Source organism: Stegostoma tigrinum, chromosome 25, assembly GCF_030684315.1.
Source record: "Stegostoma tigrinum isolate sSteTig4 chromosome 25, sSteTig4.hap1, whole genome shotgun sequence".
Lineage (NCBI taxonomy): Eukaryota > Metazoa > Chordata > Chondrichthyes > Orectolobiformes > Stegostomatidae > Stegostoma > Stegostoma tigrinum.
The window spans coordinates 53,127,881-53,151,719 of record NC_081378.1 but is presented as its reverse complement, the minus strand read 5'-3'; the positions used below and the strand labels follow the sequence as shown (position 1 = coordinate 53,151,719).

At 42.7% G+C, this 23,839-nt stretch overlaps 1 protein-coding gene across 3 annotated transcripts in view; it reads right to left on the bottom strand.

The window, feature by feature from the left end:
• Positions 1–23,839, bottom strand: part of nuak1b (NUAK family, SNF1-like kinase, 1b) — a 68,533-nt gene that overhangs the window by 40,047 nt on the left and 4,647 nt on the right. For all 3 annotated transcript variants that reach the window (XM_048553870.2, XM_059654754.1, XM_059654755.1), the window contains exons 2-3: positions 8,855–8,975; positions 4,905–5,056 (exon numbers count right to left, since the gene is read on the bottom strand). In XM_048553870.2, the coding sequence (XP_048409827.1) occupies positions 4,905–5,056; positions 8,855–8,975 (273 nt within the window). The remainder of the gene's footprint in view (positions 1–4,904; positions 5,057–8,854; positions 8,976–23,839) is intronic.

Below are 23,839 nucleotides of genomic sequence, written 5' to 3'. Positions count from 1 at the left end.
AACCTTAAATATCAACAAAACTGGAGATTAGCAAAGAAATAGAAATCATTTGCCCTTATTCACAAACCAGTTCCCTCTCCTGTTTGTACAAAATCTTTCTTTCCCTGTGCTAGTTTAGACATTTAAGTTTTCAGAATTACTCAAGTTGAAACACAATCCCCAACAGCAGCTACACAACCACCAATCAATTGACGATTTCCCTGAGTATCACTTTTTGAGCTTTTTCTCCTCTCCTTCACTGTTTTATCTGGTTTCCTCCCCTCTCCCATGTACTATTAAATGCTGGTGATTGTCTCAGAATCCTCCTCTCTCCAAAAGGTTTCATATGAGATGTTGCATAGGGTAATGGTTCTGAAGGGGTTAATTTTCAAGTAGCAGCTCCACTCATTCTACTGATGTCACACAGTCTGTCGGTGGAGACAAGGAGTTCTACTTTAGCTTTCGGACACAGCAGACGGGTCTGTACCAGCTTCATTAAGTTCTAGTAATTATGCCCAACCAAATGTAGTTGCATTAATTGCTATAATCCAATTTATCTTCTTGTTTCCCAAAGACAGTACGTTTTCTGTAGATAATCTACAATGGTGTATCAGCTATAAGTCACTAGACAGGCCACAGACAAAGAAACAATAAAGGAGAATTTGGGGATGCAGAACCACCTCAAACAACCCTTCCCTAGCTCCACAGACAGGTAGGGGTGGCAAACACCACAAGGGGCCAGCAGTGGTCATCTGGGAAAATATCACTTTGTTGCAGCAGTGCAGATTTGACCCTCACCATGAGGCAGGGAAACCTCGAAGACCAGAGAAAGACATTCAAATAAGTACTGAGCAACTGGGGTATTGTGTCCAGTTTTCACCTCCTTACTTGAGGAAGGATGCGGTGGCACCGGAGTCAGTTCAGAGAAGGTTCACCAGGTTGATTTGAGCAATTAGAGAGCTGCTGTATGAGGAACAGTTAAATAGCTTGGGCTTGTGCTTGCTGGAGCTCAGAAAATGGGGAGGGGTTCTGATTGAGGTAAATAAAATACTAAAAAGGATTGATAAGATGGACATGGAATACCTGATCCCCCTTGTGGGACAGCCTCGAATAAGAGGTCATTTATATACAGTGAGGAGGTAGGTTCAAAACTGAGATGAGGGGAAACTGCTTTATTCAGAGGGTTATGAATCTGTGGAAGACACTTTCCAGAGTGCGGTGAAGGTAGAATCAATCAACAGATGCATGAAAGAAATAGATATGTTTCTGATGAGAAAAAGGGCTACAGGGAGCAGACAGGACAGTGGAGTTGAGAGGAAGATAAGATCAGTCATGATCATGTTAAACGGGCAGAAAGGACAGAATTGCCTACTCCCCACTCCTAATCTCAATGTTCTTATGTTCCAAGGGAGATTTCCACTTTAAGAGTATTGCCGCTTCAAGAGTATACAGTTAGTGAAACATGATTATTGACAGAGAGAAACCACAGGAGCCATGAAACACCACTTTGAAAGCAAAACTTTATTTGGATGTTAGTAAGAAATGGTGGGGCAATACTGTGCACCAGATAAAAAGAAGAGTTAGCTATACTTAGAAATTACATAAGTCTTCAAGAAGAACGTTCTAGTAGGAGCAACCAAAAGCTCCAGGATGTGATGCTAGACAGCCTTAGAAGGTAGGAGACTAACCTGTGAAAATTGATGCAGAGACCTGAGACCTAAGCAATAAAGTGTAAAGTGAGTACTCACCTCTCACAACGAGTATCACCACCAGTGAGATTGAGCTCCATGAGGTGCAGCTGCAATGAACAGTAAAAGGGACAGAAAATAAATTTTGATCGGGGTTGCAAAAGAAAGCTTTAATTCTCTGTCTTCTAAATTAGAAACATCAGTACCGGGGCAGAGATAGTGCTGAGTTAGCAGGTATCTTCAGTAACACAGCTGACTGTAATGAAGGCTATGTAATTATTATTTGGAAATTTGGGTTCTAAAGTGGGTAAAACCATGTATAGCTTTTAAGTTTGAGTAGGATTTCTACATTGAATGTAAAATGATGACTGTCCTTCACCAACAATCTTTGGCTTCTGAGTCTGGTAGTAAGGTATGGCTGAATATTAGTTTACATATGCTTAAATAACTGAATAGTTCAGTAATGTAGAAAATAGATCAGAGAGAGAAAATATCGGTTTATTGCCTAACAATCTTATGACACAGGGAGACAGAGAACACATCAGGGCAGAATACATAACTTTGCAGGTGGTCAATGAGTGGACGGATTTCTTACAATGAGAAGCAAGTAATTCAGAGAGAAAAGGCCTGCAGTTTTAAAGTCCAGTTTAGCAGTCTCCAGAACAGCCAGAAAGAACAAAAAAAAGTATTGGGTGGCAGTAGAAGTCAGTAAGGGAGAGGCTCCAGAAATAAAAGGCTTTCATGTATCAGAGGATGTTAGCACTTTGTTTAATGATTGCATGAAGACACATTCAGTAAAAGTACATAATCAATTGAACATATAAAGGAGCAGTGTACGGCCAATCCCCTTGACAAGAAATATTAAAGTGGAGTCAGGCTGACATTTCATTGAGGTTTGAATATCTGTAAATAACAGGAAAATGCTGTGGATGCTGAAAATCTGAAATAAGAACAGAAAGTGCTGGAAAAACTCAGCAGGTCTGGCAGCATCTGTAGAGAAACAGAGTTTCTATTTCAAGTCTGATACAACTTTTTCAGAAACGTTAGGAGGAGAAAATGGTGTGCTTGATACTTTTTGACAGAGGGGGAGACATAAGTAGAACAGACATTGTGGAGCCCAGAGCAAAGAATGCTAACATTGATAAAAGAGTGGTAGAGATCTGAAATGAGTGTAAATGATAGATGAGAAAAGGAGAGAATAGGTCTGCTTTGTTAAGAGAAAGGCCACAAGACAGCGTTGGAGATTGGGAGTTTGTAATCAACACAGAGGCAGAGGAAATCCTCAAAAGTTGATGAACTCAATGGTCGGACCACTAGGCTGTAAGGTGTCTAATTGGAAAATGAGGTGTTGCTCCTTGAGCTTGTGCTGTGTTTTATCAGAACATTGCAGCAGGCCCATAACAGCCATGTAAACATGAGTGCAAGATGGCCTATCACATGTCATTCCTTTGGACAGCACAAGATATTCTGCAAAGGTAGCATCCAGTCTGCGTTTGGTTTTGCCAAAGTAGTGGAGGCTGCATGGTGAGCAGCAAGTGTAGTAGATGACACCGAAAGAAGCTTCACCTAGAAGGAGTGTTTGGAGTCTTGGCCAATGAAGAGAAGGAATGGGCAAGTGTTACAACTTCTACGATTGCACGGAAAGCTGCCTTGGAGAAGTGGGCTGCTGAGGAAGCAGGAAGTGTTCACAGTGATGGAGGAGTGCATCTTGCAAATGGTGCACACTGTTATTACTGAGCATTGGTGATAGAATGTTGAATGCTTGTGGAAATGGCACCACTCAAGTGGGCTGCTTTGAACTGGATGGTGTCAATTTTCTTGCGTGATGTTGGAACTGTGCCCAACTAATCAAGTGGAGAGTACACCATCACACTCCAGACTTGTGCCTTGTAGGTGGTGGACAGGTTTTTGGGGAGTCAGGAGGCGACCTAATCGTCACTGTCCTTCCAGCCCCAGAAATCTCGAATTAGAGTATAAGCGCTTGATCTAGAGATCCAGGCTGCTGTAAGGCATAGAGTATATATTGCAACAGAGCTGCTGTTTTCAGAAAGGAAATTCAGGAATTTAAGGTCCTCCAGTTGAGGTAACGGACCAACAAAATCTACAGTAGATGTCTAAGAAAGAAAGAATCCTCCAGTGTAGAAATGATCCACAGATAAGAATGATCTCAACAGTCCTTAAACAAGAGATCTACAATTCTTATAATTCCAAAGAGAGTTTATTCTGAGAAAAGATTGAAATGTAGACTGCCAGCATTTGTGAAACAGATCAGAAATATTGTGAAACAGACCGGGATCACAAAAAAGCAGACTGGGATCTCTGTGAAGATGACTGAGATCGCAGTGAAGCAACTGGGATTACTGTGAAGCAGGCTACAATCACGGTGAAGGAGATTAGCATCACTGAGGGAGACTGGCATCACTGAAGGAGACCAGCATTGCTGTGAAGCTGGCCACAAGAGCAGGTCAGAAGCTGGGAATACTGTAGTGAGTAACTCAGCTCCTAACTCCTCAAAGTCTGTCCACCAACTACAAGATGCAAGTCAGGAGTGTGATGGAACACTCCCCACTTGCCAGGATGAGTGCAGCTCCAACAACACTCAAGAAACTTGACACCATCCAGGACAAAGCAACCCGCTTGATTGGCACCACATTCAAAAACATCCACTCTCTCCACTGCCAAAGCTCAATAGCAGTAGTGTGTACCATCTAAAGATGCACTGTAAAAATTCACTAAAGATCTCTAGGCAGCATTTTCCAAAGCCATGGCTCCTGCCATCAAGAAGGAATAAATGGGAACAAAATCACCAGCAAGTCACCCTCCAAGCCACTTGCCATCCTGACTTAGAAATATACCACCGTTCCTTCACTGTTACTAGGTCAAAATCCTGGAATTCTCTCTTTAAGGGCATTGTGGGTCAACTTATAGCATGTGGACAGCGGGTAATTCAAGAAGGCAGCTCACCACCACCTTCTCAAGGGGCAACTAGGGACAGGCAATAAATGCTGGTCAGCATTTACAGAAGTGAAATTAACAAAACTTTCTCTACACAGTGGGTAATGAGAGTTTAAAAACTCATTCCACAAATAGTAATTGGTCCTGATTCAATTGTTAACCTAAAAGCAGAGATTAATGAAATGGTTGAAGGGCAAAAGTTGGGTAAATGCAGTATTGGAACAGATTTCTCTTGTTGCTATTTCCGTCATAGAAACAGCTATAATCTGCTGGTGTTCTTACCTTATGACAGTAGTGAACTGCAGCTACGATCTGTCTGAAGAACGTTCTGGTCTCCCTCTCACTTAACTTGTGCCTCTCACTGATGTAATCATATAATTCGCCTTTGCTTGCACACTCCATCACTATCACCATTTTATCCTTGTTCTCGAAAACTGTTGGAATAATCAGAACAAGGTTGAACCAGTTTTGTTGGTCCCGGTCAATTTTAGACAAATACAGACTGTTCTTTAAAAACATGCAACATTGAGTCAAAGGCTGATGGCAACATCTGCAAAAGGTCTGACACAAGGAGTTAGAACATATTTGTGCCATGAAAGTGGTAGGTTATACTAGGGTTGCAGTTAAGATTAGGATTAAGTATAGGGTTATAGAATCATAACAATTTACAATACAGAAGGAGGTCATTCGAACCATTCTACTGAGGCCAGCTAACTGATGTAATGCAGTCCAATCTCACTGTCCAGTCTTCTGTCTTGTTGGTGCAGGTGACGATACTTCAAGCACGTATCCAAGCACTTTTAAATAACAACAACAGTTTTTGCCTGTACCATCCTGTCAGGCACAGAAACCCACTCACCATCAGTCCCCACCACCCTCTGAGTGAAAACATTCCTCTCACTTCCTCTCAAATTTCCACTAAACCTCCTCCCTCTCCCCCAACTCCAAACTTGTCCCTACCCATCCTTTTCCAATCCGTCCTAAAATATATCCTGACCCACTCTCAACAAAATCTGTGCTGGCCTTCGCTCTGCGGTCCCATCCACACTGATCTATACATTGACTTGTTCTCCTCAAGCCAGCCTGTGCCACTCTCCACCCTGCCAACACAACCTCTGCTGTGTGCCACCTTATGATCCAATCCACGCTCTCTTCTTTAACAAATACTAATTTCATGTTACCAGAGTTAGATGGTATAAGCTGTAGGAAGAAGCTGAATATTTTCCCTGGAGTACTGGAGGCTGAGGGGAACCCCTGTAGAAGTTTATAAAATCATAATGGGCACAGATAGGGTTAATAGGCAAGGCCTTTTTCCCCAAGGTAACAGACTCCAAAACTAGAGGGCATGGGTTTAAGGTGAGAGAGGAAAGATATAAAAGGGGCATAAGACCCAAGTACTGCAGAGGGTGTGTGTGTATGGAATGAACTGCCAGAGGAAATGGTGGAGGCTGGTACAGTTACAACATTTAAAAGGCATCTGGACGGGTATATGAATAGGAAAGGTTTAGAGGGATATGGGCCAAATGCTGTGGATGGGACTAGATTAATTTAGGCTATCTGGTCAGCATGGACGAGTTGGACTGAAGGGTCTGTTTCCATGCAGTACAGCTCCATGACGCTATTCAGTTCCACCTTCCCAAAATACCCTTGCTTCCAGAAGTCTATGAAGATAGAGAAAAAGTAGTTGGTTAATTGCTCTGCCATTTCCTTGTTCTCCATTATCGATTCTCCTGTTTTAGATCATTGGTGGCCTGTGTTTGCCTTCACTAATTGTTTTCTTGTTACTACTTATAGAAGCTTTTGCAGTCTACCTTTATGTTCCTTGCAAGTTTACTCATACTGTAGATTTTCCCTCAATCAATCTTCTGGCCCTCCATTGTTGAATTTTAAACTGCTTCATATGCTCAGTATTATTACTTTTTCTAACTTTTATATAATTCCTCTTTGGGTTGACTTTCCTCAGTACTTTTTAAACCATGATTGGGCCACTGTTTCTGTTAATTTCTTTGGTCCGAAAGCAGCATCTAACTGTTGAAAAGTCTGCTTTTGTCCCTTCAATATTAACCCTTACCTGCCCACTATCATACCATTTAGTGAAGTTACCCAGTCTATCACAGCCAATTCATCTCTAATAATTTTATAGTTCCATTTGATTAACTTAGAATCCAAGTCTTGGATTGGACCTTTTCACTTTCTATCCCAATGAAGAAGTCCATCATGTTATGATCACTCTTTCCCAAAGGACCTCGCACAGAAAGATTATTAACTAACCCCTTCTCCTTGTTCCAAACCAAATCTAGGACAGTGTGTCACTGAGTTGGTTTCTCAATATACTGCTATAAAAAAATATACACGCTCCAAGAATTCAACCACCATAGTATTATTGCTGATGTGGTTTGCACAGTCTGTATGTAGATTAAAGTCACTTCATAATCTTTGTTACATGCATCTCTAATTTTCTGTTTAATGTCTTCTCCTACCTCAGCACTACTGCTTGGAGGTCTATAGACAACACTTGACCTCTAACATCCTAAAAGACAACGGCAGTAGATACATTGGAACACCACCAACTTGCAAGTTTCTCTCCAAGCTACTCACTATCCTGGCGTGGAAATATATCACCATTCCTTCACTGTGGCTGGCTCAAAATCCTGGAAATTCCTCCCAAAGGGTATTGTGGGTCTACCTACACAATACAGACTGCAGCAGTTTAAGAAAGCAGTTCATCACTACTTTCTCTAGGGCAACTGGGGCAAGCAGTAAATGCTGGACCAGCTAATGAATGGGAATCTTAGGTTTAAAAATCACAGGGATATCTCAGGGTTATTGCAGGATTGTCACTGCAGGAAATGCATGACATTGCAGGTTAGGGAATGTTGAGAATGTGGCCAATGAAGCAGCAGCTTCTTAGACCAAATTTTAATTTTATTATGACTAGCATGACCGGGGATAAGATATTAAGAACGAAATATTGTATATGGTGAACTCAATTTGTTGCAGACCTACCTGCTGATGGTTGAACAATGGCAAATTGTAAGCTGTGCCTGAGTGCCACTCTCAAATGGGGAGCCCTTATTATAATAGTTCAATTCCAATCTTACTGTGTAGTTGGCTTGAGAATCGATAGGATTCACTGGGTGGAGAATCCTGTCATTGAAATGCAGGAGGTGGAGCAAACTGGTGAGTTGGTTGAGTTTCCAACACTGCCTGCAGAGAAAGAAACACCAGAGCTTCCTCCTCTCCGTACATATAACTGCTCTGCAGTGGAATGTGGGAAAAGGGCTGCAGTCAGATCAGTGATGATCGAATGGCAGAACAGACTCGAGGGGCTGAGTAGCCCACATCTGTTTCTAACTTGTTTGATTGTAAGATCTGCCAAACCTTCGACCTGTCAACATCTACCATGCCACCTCTACCACACCCAGCTGGAATACTATGAACTGTTTAAGGGCTTTTATCTAAGGAAAGATATACTGGCATTGGAGGCAGAGCTGGGAAGGTTCACTGGGCTGATCCTGGTTACGGAGAGACTGTTTTAAGAGGAAAGGTTGAGTAGGTTGGGGCTGTACTCATTAGAATTTACAGGAAAGACGCTCTTAATGAAACATAAAAGATTCATGGTGGGGGGGGAGAGGCTTGAAAGGGTAGACATGAAAAAGTTGGTCCCCCTTGTTGGAGAGTCTAGGCATAATCTCAGAATAAGGGGTTGCCTATTGAGAATACAGAGATGAAGAGGAGTTTCTTCCCTTGGAGGGCACTGAATCTGTGGAATTCTTCATTGAGGACTGTTGAGGCTGGGTCATTTAGGCTGACATAGATTTTAATTAGTAAGGGAGTTAAGAGCCACAAGGAAAAGGCAGAAGTTGAGGATAATCTTATCTGTGTTGATGCCAATTCATGCACACCCTATCACTCCCAATGCCCCCTCCATTGTACCTAACCTCTCCCCATGCCCCATTTAGCATCACTGAACTGTCCCTATTCCCTCAATGCATCTTATTTTTTCCCAATCTCCTCTACATCTTAATGGTCCAGTCTGACCCCCTACTCCCACCTCCATTTGGTGTCTTCTGCTGGGGATCACCACAAGGTTTTTTTCCCCAAGGTTCCACAATCATCAAACCTCCCAAATGTTTCATGTTAACTATCAGGAGCCTTGTTTCTGTAACTCACACTGTGGGACCTGCATCATCTGTCACAGAGGAAGCTGTAAGTAGGACAAAGGCACAAACCTTCATAGATGCTTATAATGTGGGGGTGGTTTAGGGATGACATGATTTCAATCTCTCGTCGGATGTGTGCCATATCCTGTTCATCTTTGATTCGATCTTTCCGGATTGATTTTATCGCAACCTGTTGAACAATACACCATATGCAAATATAACACTTTATCAGCAAGTACTGAAACCAAACATACTGTCACTCACTGGTCACAATCTGGGACCATTACATGCTCCTTTTCAACTTCCACAGAAAATCCGTCAGGGTCATTGTACTTTATCCTCACAAAGATCAGTCAGAAAGGAGGAAATTTGGAGTTCATTCAATGACCATTTCCAGGTGACTTTGATCACTTTCAGCCCTATCAGGATGCAGTTCACATTCCCTATTGGCTTCAGTCCTAAAATCTGGAATTCCCTCCCTTGACATCTTGAGTTATGGCTTTGCCTTACCTTGTTCTCACTCACATGAGGATGAGAGTGTGGCTGGTGGAATGGTGGGTGGCAGCTGCATTCATTGACCTTCACCACTTGGGAGAGGTTATCACCCTTCCTCCTAGAACTGCCTCATGGTCCTCAGGTTTATCACCCTGGTCAGCTGCTCCATCAGAGGGTGACTCTGGGGGACGCTGGTATCTCACCTTCTGCTCAACTACACCACTAACACTTCCAACATTGCTTCGCTCACAATAGTGTCTATTCCGTGCAGTTTCCAACATTTTACGTTGTCGTAATTTTTCTGTGCAACATTCCTTGATGAGGCAGCGTGGAATAAGAAAAGCAGGTTGTCTATACCATTGCTACTGCTGTACACTGAGTTATCCATTGAGCAGAAGGTAACAGGGGAAATGCAGCAGCCTCCACTGAAATCATTCACACAAGGTGAATTCACAGCTTTTGTGCATTGTTGATTTGAATGGGGAAAGCAAGATTACAAATAGCAACCCGCAAAATCTAACATCAGAGGAAGTCATCCCCATCTGCTACTGGTTAGGTGACAAAAATGAAAAGAGAGAAAAGAAACTACAACACAATCTCACTGAAATATCCAGCTCCCCCATTACTGAAATACAGATACAAACATAAGACTATATACAATAGGGCCAAATACAGAAAATTTGGCTCCTTGTGTCTAATCTACCCTTCTGCTCCCTCAAGGCTGATCTGTTTCTGTTTTGAATTCCAAATTCCCATTTATACCCAATAACCTTAGATTTCCTGCTTAACAAGATGTTATCTACTGTCACCTTAAAAACATCCAACCACCTTCTGAGACAGACAGTACCAAATTCGGAGAGAAATACTTTCATAGAGTAATATAGATGCACAGCACAGAAAGGGCCCCTTCAGCACAATACATTCACACCAGTCGAAAACAGACATCAGGAGGGAGGTTCTTCACCCAGAGAGTTGTGAGCGCATGGAATGCTTTGCCAGTGGAAGTCGTGGAAGCAGAGTCATTAGTGACATTTAAGCAACTGCTGGACATGCACATGGACAGCAGTGAATTGAGGGGAATGTAGGTTAGGTTATTTTATTTTTGGATTAGGATTATTCCACAGCACAACATTGTGGGCTGAAGGGCCTGTACTGTGCTGTACTACAAAAAAAGAAAACTATCAACTAACTATTCTAAGCCGATTTTCCAGCACTTGGCTCATAGTGTCAGAAAAACAATTCTCATCTGTATCCTGAACAAAAACAGAAATTGTTGGAAAAGCTCAGCAGCATCTGTGAAGAAAAAATCAGGTTTAATGTTTTGGGTCTGGTGACCCTTCCTCATCTGTATCCTAATTGGGTGACTCCCAATTTCAAAACAGTGCCCACTAGTTCTGCACTGACCCGTAAGAGGCAACATTTTCCACTTCCACTGTGCCAACCCCATCCAGAATCTTATACAAATCAAACACCTTGTCTCTCTCTCTTCTAAACTCCAGTGAAAATAAGCCTAACCTATCCTCATAAGAAAACACACTCATTCCAGGTATAAATCTAATAAATATTTGATATGGAAGTGCCAGCACTGGACTGAGGTGAACAGAGTCAGAAGTCACAGAACTCCACTCATCACATCCTACCAATCAGGCAAAGACCCATTTATGCACATTGTTTTCTGCCAGCCAATCTTCTACCATGCTGATAGGCCAGCCCCCTGCATTATGAGCTTCTATTTTCCGCAATAACCTTTAATATGATACTTTATTAACTGCCCTTTATCCACAGTGCATGTTTCCCTTTCAAAGAAACCAGTAACTTGGTTAAATATGATTTTCCTTTGATAAAATCTTGCTGACTTTTCCTGATTCACCTTGTGTGCAGTTTCTCATTTAACATTTCTATGTGTGTCATTATAATCTCTTTAATTATTAATTTTAATGCCTTCCCTCCAAGACCCATCAAGCTAACTGGTCTATATTGTCCTATTTTCTGCCTCCCTCCATTCTTACTACCTATAGGCTACATTCTATTCTGATGGAACCTTTCCTGGATTGAGAGAATTTTGGAAAATAAATACGATACATCTACTACCTCATCAGCCACCTCTTCTAAAGATCCAAAGTTGAAGTCCATCCGCACCAGAGATGTATCATTCTAGCGGGTTTTGAGAAGATTTGTAGCTCAGGTTGAGGTTCTGGATGTGAGTTTGTTCACTGAGCTGGAAGTTTAGTTTTCAGACGTTTCGTCACCATTCTAGGTAACATCATCAGTGAGCCTCCGGTGAAGCGCTCCGGGACATAACACCAGAGCTTCACCGGATGCTCACTCTTGATGTTACCTAGAATGGTGACAAAACATCTGAAAACTAACCTTCCAGCTTAGCGAGCAAACTCACATCCAGATGCATCATTCTCCAGCTCCTTCAGTTTGTTCAGTATCACATCCCTCATGGGTATAATGTCACTAAGTTCCTCCCTCCCTCCCTTCCTCCTCCCAACTTATAGCAATTACTGCAATAATTTTTTTGCATCCTCTATAGTGGGAACAAAAGAAAACATTTCATTATTTTATCCACCATTTCCTTATTGCCTGCTATTAACATCCCACTCTCACTTTCCGGAAGACCACACCCTTTTTCCCTTTGAATACCTGAATAAACTGCTAGCATTTTTCACATTCCTAGCTAGCCTCACATATACTAATGTTTTCCTGCAGATTAATCTTTGAATCATTCTTTGCTATTTTTTAAGATCTGATTTGCCACTTTTACCTTCACATGTAATGCTTTCCCTAACTTCTTCAGTTAATGACTGGTGGTGGGTTCTTTGGAACTCACTTATCCTGTGTATTCTGAAATATCTCCATAAATGTCTGCCACTTCCACTCTGTTGATCTATCTCCTGGCTTAGAACACCAGCTTCCTAGCTAGAGCAGCTTTCATGTCCTCATGGTTTCCCTTATTTAGGTTTACAATTCTAGTCTTATACCCAATCTTCTTCCTTTCAAGCTGGCTGTGAAATTCAAGCATATTATGGTGGGGTGGCACAGTTGTCAGCAATGCTGTCTCACTGTGCCAGTGACCTGGGTTCGATTCCAGCCTTGGGTGACTGTGTGGAGTCTACAAGTTCTCCACACGTCTGCATTGGTTTCTGGTGGTGCTCTGGTTTCCTCCCTCAGTCCAAAAATATGCAGTTTAGGTGGACTGGCTGTGCTAAATTGTCCCACAGTATCCTGGGATATGTAGGCTTGGTGGGTTAGCCATGGTAAATGCAGGGTGAAGGATTTAAGATTGGGAGGTGAGACTGAGGGTCAGTATGAATTCAATGGGCCAAATGGCCTCTTTTTACAATGTAGGGATTATATGCTTCAATGATTATGGGCACTGCTCCTAAGAATACCTTAACTGCGATATCATTAATTAGCTCTGGCACATTGTATTAGACTTGGTAGTGTCCAATCTGCTCTCTGGTCAGTTCCAGAATGCACTGCTCTGAAAATCTACCTTAAAGTACCCCTTGAACTCTTCTTTCAGGCTACTATTGCCAATCTGATGTTACTAGTTTCCATGTAGTTTAAAGTCACCCCTGAATATTGCCATCCTTTTATCACATGCATCCAATATTTCTTATTGAATACTTCGTTTTACATCATGACTACTGTTCAGGAGCCTGTAGACTCCTTTCACTGAGTGACTTCTTTCTCCTATTATTTCCCACCTCCATCCAAACCAATTCTTCATCCTGCTCCAGTCAACCAAGGTCATCTCTAACTGTTGTCAAAGTGTCATCCTTTATTGAGAATGCTACCCCTCCACCTTTACTGAACCTCCTAATCTTCTTGAATGTCACATACCCCTCAGTATTCAGGGTATAATTCTTGTCTTGTTGCAGTCTTGTCTCTGTAATGGCTATCGATTTACTTCAAAGGTATGATAGAGAACATAGAACAGTACACACACTTTGACCCACGATGTTGTGCCGACCTATTATCCTACTAAGATCAAACTACCCTGCACACCCTACATTTTACTATCAACCATCTGCCTATCCAAGAGTCGCTTAAAAGTCTATAAAGTATCTCACTCCACTACCACTGCTTGCAGCACATTCCACATTCCCACCACTCTCTGCGCAAAGAACCGACCTCTGACATTTCCTCTCTACTTTCCTCCAATCACCTTAAAATTATGCCCCCTTGAATTAGTCACTTCCACCCTGGGAAAAAGTCTCTGGCTATCCCCTCTATCTATGCCTCTCATCATCTTGTACACCTCTGTCGAGCCACCTCTCACTCTTCTTCGCTCCAATGAAGAAAGCCCTAGGTCCCTCAACCTTTCCTCACAAGACAATATCAATTTGTTGACTTTGTCCTGAATGCTATGTACATGGAAATACCAAGCCTTTAGTTTTGTCTTTTTCTAATCTTTACAGTGTCTAATTTTGACTGTTGCTGTACTCCTAAATCTTTTTTCCCCGCTGTGCCTTCCTGCCATTTTCTGAGCCTCATTTCCTATATTATTATTTTCCTCTTATCTTTGATGTACCATACCTTTCCACATTTGAACACAGACCCCAATTATTTAGTCTAAAACCCTGTGTACTTTCCTTGGCTATGCAGCCAGCAAAGGCCAGCTGTGGGCCAATGGTGCAGCACCCACTTTCCACAAAATTGGTGGCAGTGGCTCATGAACCAATTTCTCTGACACCAATCTGTCAGCCACGCATATATCTCTCTAATTTATATACTTTATGCCAATTTGCATGCAGCTCAGGTCGTAATCTAGAGATCATAGTCATTGATGACCCACGCTTTAATTTAGTGCCTTGCTCCTCATTCTTACTCCACAGAACCTCTTGGCTAGTTTGGCCTATATTGTTGGTACCTACGTGGTCCGTGACAATGGATCCTACCCCGTTCACTGAAGGTTCCTCTCTAGCTCAGAGTCGATGTTTCAAAACATGGCACCAGGCAGGCAACACAACCCTCTGGACAGACATTCCTTGCTACACGGAATGGTATTAATTTACATTGCTCTAGACTTCCCTCCCACTACTGTCGCATTACTTCTTGCTTGCTCCCACATTAATGGTTTCCTGAACTAAGGTCAACTTGCTCAAGAATTCTTCCACTAAGACAGCCTGCTCTTGAGGGAGTGCAGCAAAGATTTACCAAGCTGATTCCGGGAATGGCGGAACTGATATATGAGGAAGGATTGACTAGGTTAGGATTGTCTTCCCTGGAATTCAAATGAATGAAGGAGGAATCTCATAAAGACTCAAAATTCTAACTGGATTAGACAAGGTAGATGCCGGGAGGATGTTCCTGATGGTTTGTATGTCCAGAACCATGGGTCACAGTCTGAAGATTCGGGGTTGAACATTCAGGATGAAGAGGAGGAGACATTTCTGCACTCAAAAGAGCGGTCAGCCTGAGGAATTCATTACCACAGGAAGCAGCTGATGCTAAAACATTGAATGCATTCAAGGGAGGCTAGATATAGCACTTGGGGTGAATGGGATCAAAAGGTTATGGGAAGAAAGCAGGATTAGGGAACTGAGTGGACAATCAGCCACGATCATGATGAATGGTGGAGCAGGCTCAAAGAGCCAAATGGCCTCCTCCTGTTCCTATCCTCTATGTTTCTATGTCAACACAGCCCAGGAAACAACATCATATTGTTGTTGATTAGGACCAATGAGGGTTGTCTCCAAACTTCGTCAGTGTCTCAAATTTCAAGTCAGTCCCTGACAATGTCACAGTGTTTGTGGCAACATGAGAAGATTTTAAAAGGCACACATTCAGGAAAGCCTAAGGTGCTGGGCAGGTGCAACTGCTCTTCAGTGGACATTAGGTGTAATGCTGGGTGGAATTTTCTGATGCCCAGAGCAACATGGACAACAGGGAGGACGTTGGGAAAATACTGTGAGAATAAAACAAAATCGGATTCCCAACGTCGAGAGAAAGATTCCTGGTTTTCTCTTTTTGGTTACACAGCGAGCTTGGAATCTCCCTAACAGTTAAACTTGCTTTATTTCACTGCAGCTTCCCCACATCCCTGACAAACTAGAAGATGCCAAACCTAGTCATGAAACGTTGATCTCTCAACACAACTCACTCCTTGCTTCTCTGAGCTTTCATCCAGCTCCATGATACCACCATCTCTTTGTGTGCTCCATGGACACTGACCAACTGACATCACTGGATGTCCAAACAAATAGCATCACCAGATGACCAGCCTCACCACATCCCAGGGGCTACTTTCAGAAGATCTCATATACCAGTTCACCTGTTCACAACTTCACACTGGAGCTGAGGAACACAATGTCTTGCATGTGCTCCCAGGCTGCTTTGCACACAAGGACACATCTCATGCCCCTAAATAAGATGCACGGCTCTTCACAATTTACAATCAGCTTAGCCACATTGTGAGGGGAGTTAATGGTCAACAAGGACAAGGCAATTTGCAAAGCCATGGGTTCAAGGAGTGAGGGCATAGTCGACTCATCACCAAGATTAGATCATGTGGAACACAGGAAGAACTAGCCATTTGAATATTAAATTGGCTAGAAGGTAGGGGTCAGAGGGTGGTGGTGGAGGGCTGCTTTTCAGGCTGGAGGCCTGGGTTATCTTAGAATACAACAGGACCTTCATCAGACAGACCAATAGGCTGAGGTTTGGCTGATGGAGTTTAATCTAGAAAAATGTGAGGTGCCACATTTTGGTCGGCCAAATCACAGCAGGATCTATACGCTTAATGGTAAGGTCCTGGGGAGTGTTGCCAAACAAAGAGACCTTGGAGTGCTTGTTTACATTTCCTTGAAAGTCATAAATCACATAATGCCAGGTTATAGTCTAAAAGGTTCATTTGTAAACACAAGCTTGCAGAGCCTCGCTCCTTCTTCCATTGTTCACGAGAGAGGTAGTATAAGACACAGACTTTATAAGTAAAAGGTCGAAGGGCCATACCACCGATGAGGGTGTATTAAACAAACCTAAGATCTGCTAAATCTTTAATCAGTTAGAAGGTTTTAGAACACAGAACATGGAACATTACAGCGCAGTACAGGCCCTTCGGCCCTCAATGTTGCGCCGACCTGTCTGAAGCCCATCTAACCTACACTATTCCATTATCATCCATGTGTTTATCCAATGACCATTTAAATGCCCTTAAAGTTGTCGAGCAGGGACATTCCACACCCTTACTACTCTCCTCTGCACCCTTTCCAATGCTTCCACATCCTTCCTATGATGCGGCAACCGGAACTGTACGCAATACTCCAAGTGTGGCCGCACCAGAGTTTTGTACAGCTGCAACATGACCTCATGGCTCCGAAACTCAATCCCTCTACCATTAAACCTAACATACCCTACGCCTTCTTAACAACTCTATCAACCTGAGTGGCAATTTTCAGGGATCTATGCACATGGACACCAAGATCTCTCTGCTCATCCACACTACCAAGAATCTTACCGTTAGCACAGTACTCTTTATTCCTGTTACTCCTTCCAAAGTGAATCACCTCACACATTTCCACATTAGACTCCATTCTTCCACACTATATATAACTTTAGTGTCATCTGCAAATTTACTAACCCATCCTTCTACGCTCTCATCCAGGTCATCTATAAAAATGACAAACAGCAGTGGCCCCAAAATAGATCCTTGCGGTACACCACTAGTAACTGAACTCGAGGATGAACATTTCCCATCAACCACCACCCTCTGTTTTCTGACAGCTAGCCAATTTCTGATCCAAACCACTAAACCATCTCAATCTCATGCCTCCGTATTTTCTGCAATAGCCTACCATGGGGGACCTTATCAAACGCTTTACTGAAATCCATATACACCACATCAACCACTTTACCCTCATCCACCTGTTTCATCACCTTCTGAAAGAACTCAATAAGGTTTGTGAGGCACGACCTACCCCTCACAAAACTGTGTTGACTATCCCTAATCAAATTGTTCCTTTCTAGATGATTATAAATCCTATCTCTTATAATCCACTCAAACAATATACCCACAACCGAAGTAAGGCTCAATTTTAATTGATTAATATGTATATGTAAATCCCCGAATTTGTTTCAAGTCACTGTCCTGAGAGAACTAAAGGTTTTATCATTGTAAAGAAGAGGTGACATTCTGGGTCTGACAATGTATGTCAGGTGCGAGGCCTTGTTTAGAATCTGTTTGTGTTTTGGAGTCATACGGGTTTTATTTGTAAAGTAGGAATGTATAAAACGCCACATTGACTTACTGTCTATAAATTGTGTGCCTTTTGAGCAAAATACAATGTATCTGCAAATACAGATTCACCCTGTAGGAGAGTGTGTGTGTGTGTGTGTGTGTGTGTGTGTGGGGGGGGGGGGGGGGGGGGGTGTGGAGCGCTCCAAAAGATTGTGTTTTCAAATAAACATGTTGGGCAATAATCTGGTGTTGTGTGATTTCTGACCTTGTTCACCTGAGTCCAACACCAGAGTGGAGTGGCAGGTAGACAGGATAGTGAAGACAGCATTTGGTAGGCTTGCCTTTATTGGTCAGTGCATCGAGTACAGGAGTTTGGAGGTCATGATGTGGCTGTACAGTACATTGGTTAGGCCACTGTTGGAATACTGCATTCAGTTCAGGTCTCCCTGCTATAGGAAAGATGTTGTGAAACTTGAAAGGGTTCAGAAAAAGATTTACAAGAATGTTGCCACGGTTGGAGGGTTCGAGCTACAGGGAATAGGCTGAGACTATTTTCACTGGAGCATCAGAGGCTGAAGGGTGACCTTACAGGGGTTGATAAAATCATGAGGGGCATGGATAGGATGAATGGTCAACGTCTTTTCCTCTTGGTAGGGGAGTCCAAGACCAGAGGTCGTAGGTTTAAGGTGAGTGGGGAAAGATTTAAAAGGAACCTAAGTGGCAACCTTTTCAGACAGATGGTGGTATGTGAGCTGCCAGAGAAAGTGGTAGAGATCAGTATAATTACAACATTTAAAAGGATGGCTATACGAATAGGAAGGATTTAGAGGGATATGAGCCAAATGCTGGTAAATGGAATGAGATTTATTTAGGATATCTGGTCAGCATGGACAGGTTGGACCAAAAGGTCTGTTTCCATGCTGTACCATCCTATCCTTGTAAGTGGGGAACATTAATCCTAAGACTAGAGAGCTGAGCAGTAAGTGGGGAGGCTGTAAGGCAATCAGGGACACAGATTGGAAACATGTAGGATTGGGCAGCAACATTGTTTGCTCCAGGTCAGTCGTGAGGACTCGGAGCTGAAACCTCGTCATCTTGGCACTAAACTACACTGGACAATATCAGGACAAACTGGTTGCCACCACACACAGAGTGGGTCAGGTAGGTTTCTGCTTTTCTCTTTAGAGGTATGATTCGCAGGTGAGGCCCAGCTAGTGTAACCATTAATTATGTCATGTCACCTATTGGTTATTAAGTTAGATTCTATCAAGAGGTCATTCTTTTGGCAACAGTGAACCCTACAAATTTTGGATCAATGTTATCATGACCACTGTACACTTTGTATATAATTCACCCCATGTCGCATCTGATTCACAGAGTTATGCAAACACACACTTAGGTATGCCATTTCACCATCACTTTTCACACTAGACATTGGGACACTGTATTTCAGTTGACATAATGTCACACTGCAGTGGAGGATACCTGCATGTAATACTCCAGGGTAGCATTTGTATTTTGATTCTGTAAAATACTGCTATAAAGTTGGAGTTCAGAACTCCTCAGCAAGGTGAAGCTTCCCTGCCACACTATGTGAGGCCACAACATGTTGTTTCATTGTGATCAATCAGGAGTACCATTACTAATAGCACGATGCAGATGCATTCCCCTTTTGGTGTGGTTTACTGGGTCCTAGTGGTGCAGGGGCACATTGTCAGGGCCACATCCTGGGTTAGGGTTACTGTTAAGGTTAGAGTCCTGCAGCATTTGAGTTGTTGCTGAGTGAGAGTTTAAGTATAGCATCAGTGGCATCTACATCGCAAAGTCCTAGCAGCGTTGAATATTTGCAGCCCGTCCCACCAGGACAGACAATGAGATCCTGCAATCATTACTAATGAGCTGAAGAGAAGAGCCGTGGAGTTTCGATGGATCTCAGACAGGGGATCCACTCTCTCCCATCCAAAAATAAAATCGCAAAATACTGGGGACATTCAGCCCATCATCCTGTTGGCTGAGGAGCATGGAATGGCTCCTAATAAGGCGAGTCTATGTCTTTCTCTGCATAGAATGAGCTGCCAAAGGAACTTGTCTTCCTCCCTCTGTCTGTCTATTGCTGTTCCAGTTTGCCTACCTCCCTGTCTGCTTCCTACACCTTGTCTGTATCCTTCCCTCTCCCTCCCTCCGCAAGTGTTACCTTTCTGTCAATATTTGTGACATATTTACGCCATTTTCTCCAAGACACTTACATTTCCCCAACTAAGAGAAGGCTGTGTGGCCTCCAAAAACAGTGGATGAGGAATTAGTTTGTTCCATTTTTGGCCATGGGGCCTGTAGTTAATAATTTTCCCACTTGGATCGAAAAGGGCCACGCACAAAATCTGTGCAGCCCCCTGAGCTAACCGATCATAGCAGTTGGTGGTGGTAGTGGCGGTAGGGGTGGTCGATGTCTTTAACACTGCTCTCTGCTGCAGTAGACTGCTCAGCAGAAGGATCTGGGAGATTGAGTAGGCAACCCAACGGAAGCTGCCTAGTCCCTGAGCTTGGCTTGACAAAATGTCTGCTAGAGACTCCAGTGCCAATTCAAAGCTTAAAAATAAAGGTTAAAACAGGAAACAACCATCGTGATCCCACTCCCTCACTTCCAGGCACCTTCTCTGTCCCATCTGAGCCTCCCTGAGCCATTGCCCTGCCACTGGACCCCTCACAGACGCTTGCCAATCTATATCCACATATCCCTTAGACAGTCTGTGCCATCCTATATCCCCATATATCTCTGTAATCCCCATTCAAACTTATATCCTGTACCCATCACCCTCTGCCCTACCTTCTCGATGCCAACTCACCTGGTGTTCACCATTGCTAACCCTCAGAAGCCATGCTCACAGTGTCTATTGATGTTATCACTATCAGAAAGACCACTAATTGATAACAGGAACAAAACAGTCAAATACATCAAAATTCCTTCATTTAATCCCTTATGGAAACCCACAGGCCAGTGACATTACCATTAGACGTTGACCTCCTCTCTAGTTAAAGTATTTGCAGTTGTATTTTCTGGCATCTTTGTTGATGCCAACTCCTCTGTCTGGTTTCATTCCTTTGTTTTTGAGGCTTTTTAGTGATTGCTACAGCTAAGTGGCTGGCTGAGCCATTTCCAAATGCAGTTAGCTGTCAACCACATGGAAGTGGTTCAGGAGTCACATGGCAGGCCAGAGCAGGTAAGAATGACAGTAAACCTTAAGGGCTCTTAAGAAAAACAACAAGTGTTTAATGTTTCGATTCCAAATATTTATTGAATTTAAAATCTACCATCAGCCACGGTGGGATTCAAACCCAGGTCCCCAGATCATTACATAGAATTATCAAATCTCTACAGTGCAAATAGAGGCCATTTGGCCCATCAAGTCTGCACCAACCCTCCCAAGAGCATCACGTCCAGACGCAACGCCCCCCCTGCCCAACTCTATCCCTGTAGCCCTGCATTTACCATGTCTAACCCACCTAGCCTGCACATCCCTGAATACTATGGGCAATTTAGCATGGCCAATCCACCTAACCTGCACATCTTTGGACTGTGGGAGGAAACCCAGGCAGACACAGGGAGAATGCGCAAACTCCACACAGACAGCTGCCCGAGGCTGGATTTGAATCCAGGTCCCTGGCGCAGCGAGGCAGCAGTGCTAACCACTGAGCAACCATGTGCCTTTAAATCCAACACCTTAGGCCACTGGGCCACATTACCCGAGTCTCTGGATTGCTAGCCCAGTGAGAATAGCACTTGACCATCACCTTCCCTCCAGTGAAACTACATGCTATAACTATAAATGGTAATTTAATAAAATCTTTACATCTATCAATTAATCTATTCTAAGGTTGGGAATAGCGGATAATGACACTGACATGGGGAGGGAGAAGGTTTCTGGGCGTTTTTATCCGGAATGTACTCAAACCCAATACTGATTCAGGAACAGGAGTGTTGGACTGTAAGGGAGAGGAGTTAGGAAAGGTTGAGGGTAAATCCAGCTATTGTGGTCATGTTGGAACAAAACGGCAGAGACAGGGAGTAGGTCCTGCTGAGAGAGTAGCAGCAGTGGGGCCCTCAATTGAAGAGCAGTACCTGGAGGGTAACAATTTCTGGGCTCCACGTGAATTAGCAGCGGAGCAGAGAGATCGGGAGGATCGAATCATAGGAGAGAAGTTCCTATCCATGGGAGACTAGCACCAGTTCTGAAATCAGAGAGTACTAATAGGATAGGCTTTCCTGAACTGGGGTTGTTGATGACATTAGTGTGAATCTGCACCACATGCAATGTGGCAGCTTCTCCTTGAAAGGCAGCTGCTGTACTTTATAATCCATTTAGAAAGTCAGTTAGTCAAGCCACTCGAGGCCAGACCATCCCAATGTCTGAGATTCATCCAGCTGCTCTATCAATCAGTCTTCTGATACTTGTTCTCAGCAAGATCCCAGTTTCAGTGATCAGGTTACCAAAGTTAATATAACTCAAGGTAACCCATCAGAGGTGGGATCTGTGTCCTCATGGAAAGGGTAAATAGGAAGGTAGCAGGTAACAGAAAGACTTTAAAATACGAAGATGGAACAGATGAATTATCAAGAAACAAAACCAGTCTAAGTGGGACATAGGAAGGAGAAAGTGTTATGAACTAATTTTAAAAATCAACTTTAATACATGTCCATATATACAGTCACTGCTTTAAAAACTAATCTATAAAGATGGCTGTTGTAATCATGTGACTGGGCTGAGCAGCAGCCTTCCAAAAGCCAAAATCAGTCAAATGACCAACACTTTAAGCACCACCTGATGGGTCTGAAATGCAAACTGTCATGTTAGAAACTGCCACAAAACCCAGAAATTTAAAAAAAAAACTACCCAACAGAATTGTAAGTCATAACTGGAGATGTGTGAATAACTTTCCACTGCTCCTCTGAGGTGAGCTATATGCAGCTGGTTATCTGCAATACAATACTGTGGTCTTGACAGTAACTGTTTTCCTCAACCCATTCCTCCAGGGAGACATTTTGTAAAAAATTCATTCACAGGATGAGGGCATCATTGGCTAGGCAGCATTTATTTCCCATCCCTAATTACCCAGAGGGCAGTTAAGAGTCAAAAACATTGCTATGGGTGTGGTGTCACATATGGGCCAGACCAGGTAAGGGTGGCAGATCCTTTCTCTAAAGGACATTAGTCACATGATGTAGTCACATGACTCCACAGTGCTAAATGCTTGTACCACTCTGAAATAGCAGGCAGTTAAATCCATACAACCTCTACTGATGAAATCAAAACTCTGGGTGACAAAACAAAAGCCTCTGACTTATAAAAAGCAGTCACCAACCTGTGTTTATGCTCTGCATAAGTCATCAATTTTTGTTTGCCAAAACACTGAAGCAGAATTTAATTTTTCAAAAAGCTTCTTTGGAAAACCTTCGAAGAGATTTTTAAACAGAAGAAACGGCATCAGCTCAAAGAAATTCCAGAATAACTCCAACTTTTGGCTTATTTTAAAAGCAAGGACATTGATAAACAGAGTTTCAGTTATTTGCACTTAAGATTTTTTCTGATTGAATAATCTCTTTGCCATTTCAATTTGACCTCTTCTATAATATGTTTGCAAGTGTGCCTGAGTTATTCAGTACACCCCGATCTCAGTGCGAGAGAAATAAATGCTCCTCCTGGTTTAACTTACCCACAATGTGGTGCAGCCCATTCACTATAGGGAACAGGGCAAACTGTTTACACAATAACAAACTTTTAAGTAGCAATCTGCTTCTGGACAGCTGGTAAATGAAGGGAGAGATGTGTTTTAAAATTCATAAGTTATCGATGACAAAAGTAAAAGAGGGCATTTCTGGCAAGCAAATAAATAGTTATAGAACAAGGCTAAAAAGATGCTTGAACAGAAACTGCGATGAAATGCTGGGAAAAGTAAATGAAAAGTATCTGTACAACAATATCTGTAATTAAACAGGAGAGTCTAAAGGAAGTTGTGATGGGAGGAATCAATCATAGTTGGCTTGACAACTGGCATGGTTACAGGGGAAGAGGACTGATAATTACAAGTTGCAAAACATAATACACTTAGAAAAAACGTATAGGGGAAGCAGGATGGTGAAGTAACTGTAATTATTAGGAGTACAGAATAACTGTAGGAAATGGGAAGGGCAGTTATCAGCAGGAGGTGGAGGGCATGAGAATGCATTAATGTAAAATGTTTAAGGGGGAGGAGATTCTCCACCTCCTCCTATGCACATTCCTCATTTGATGACACTTTCAAATGTCATTTGTGTAGCCATTTCAAATTGTTTTAATTCAGGATGTGAGTTTGCTCGCTGAGCTGGAAGGTTA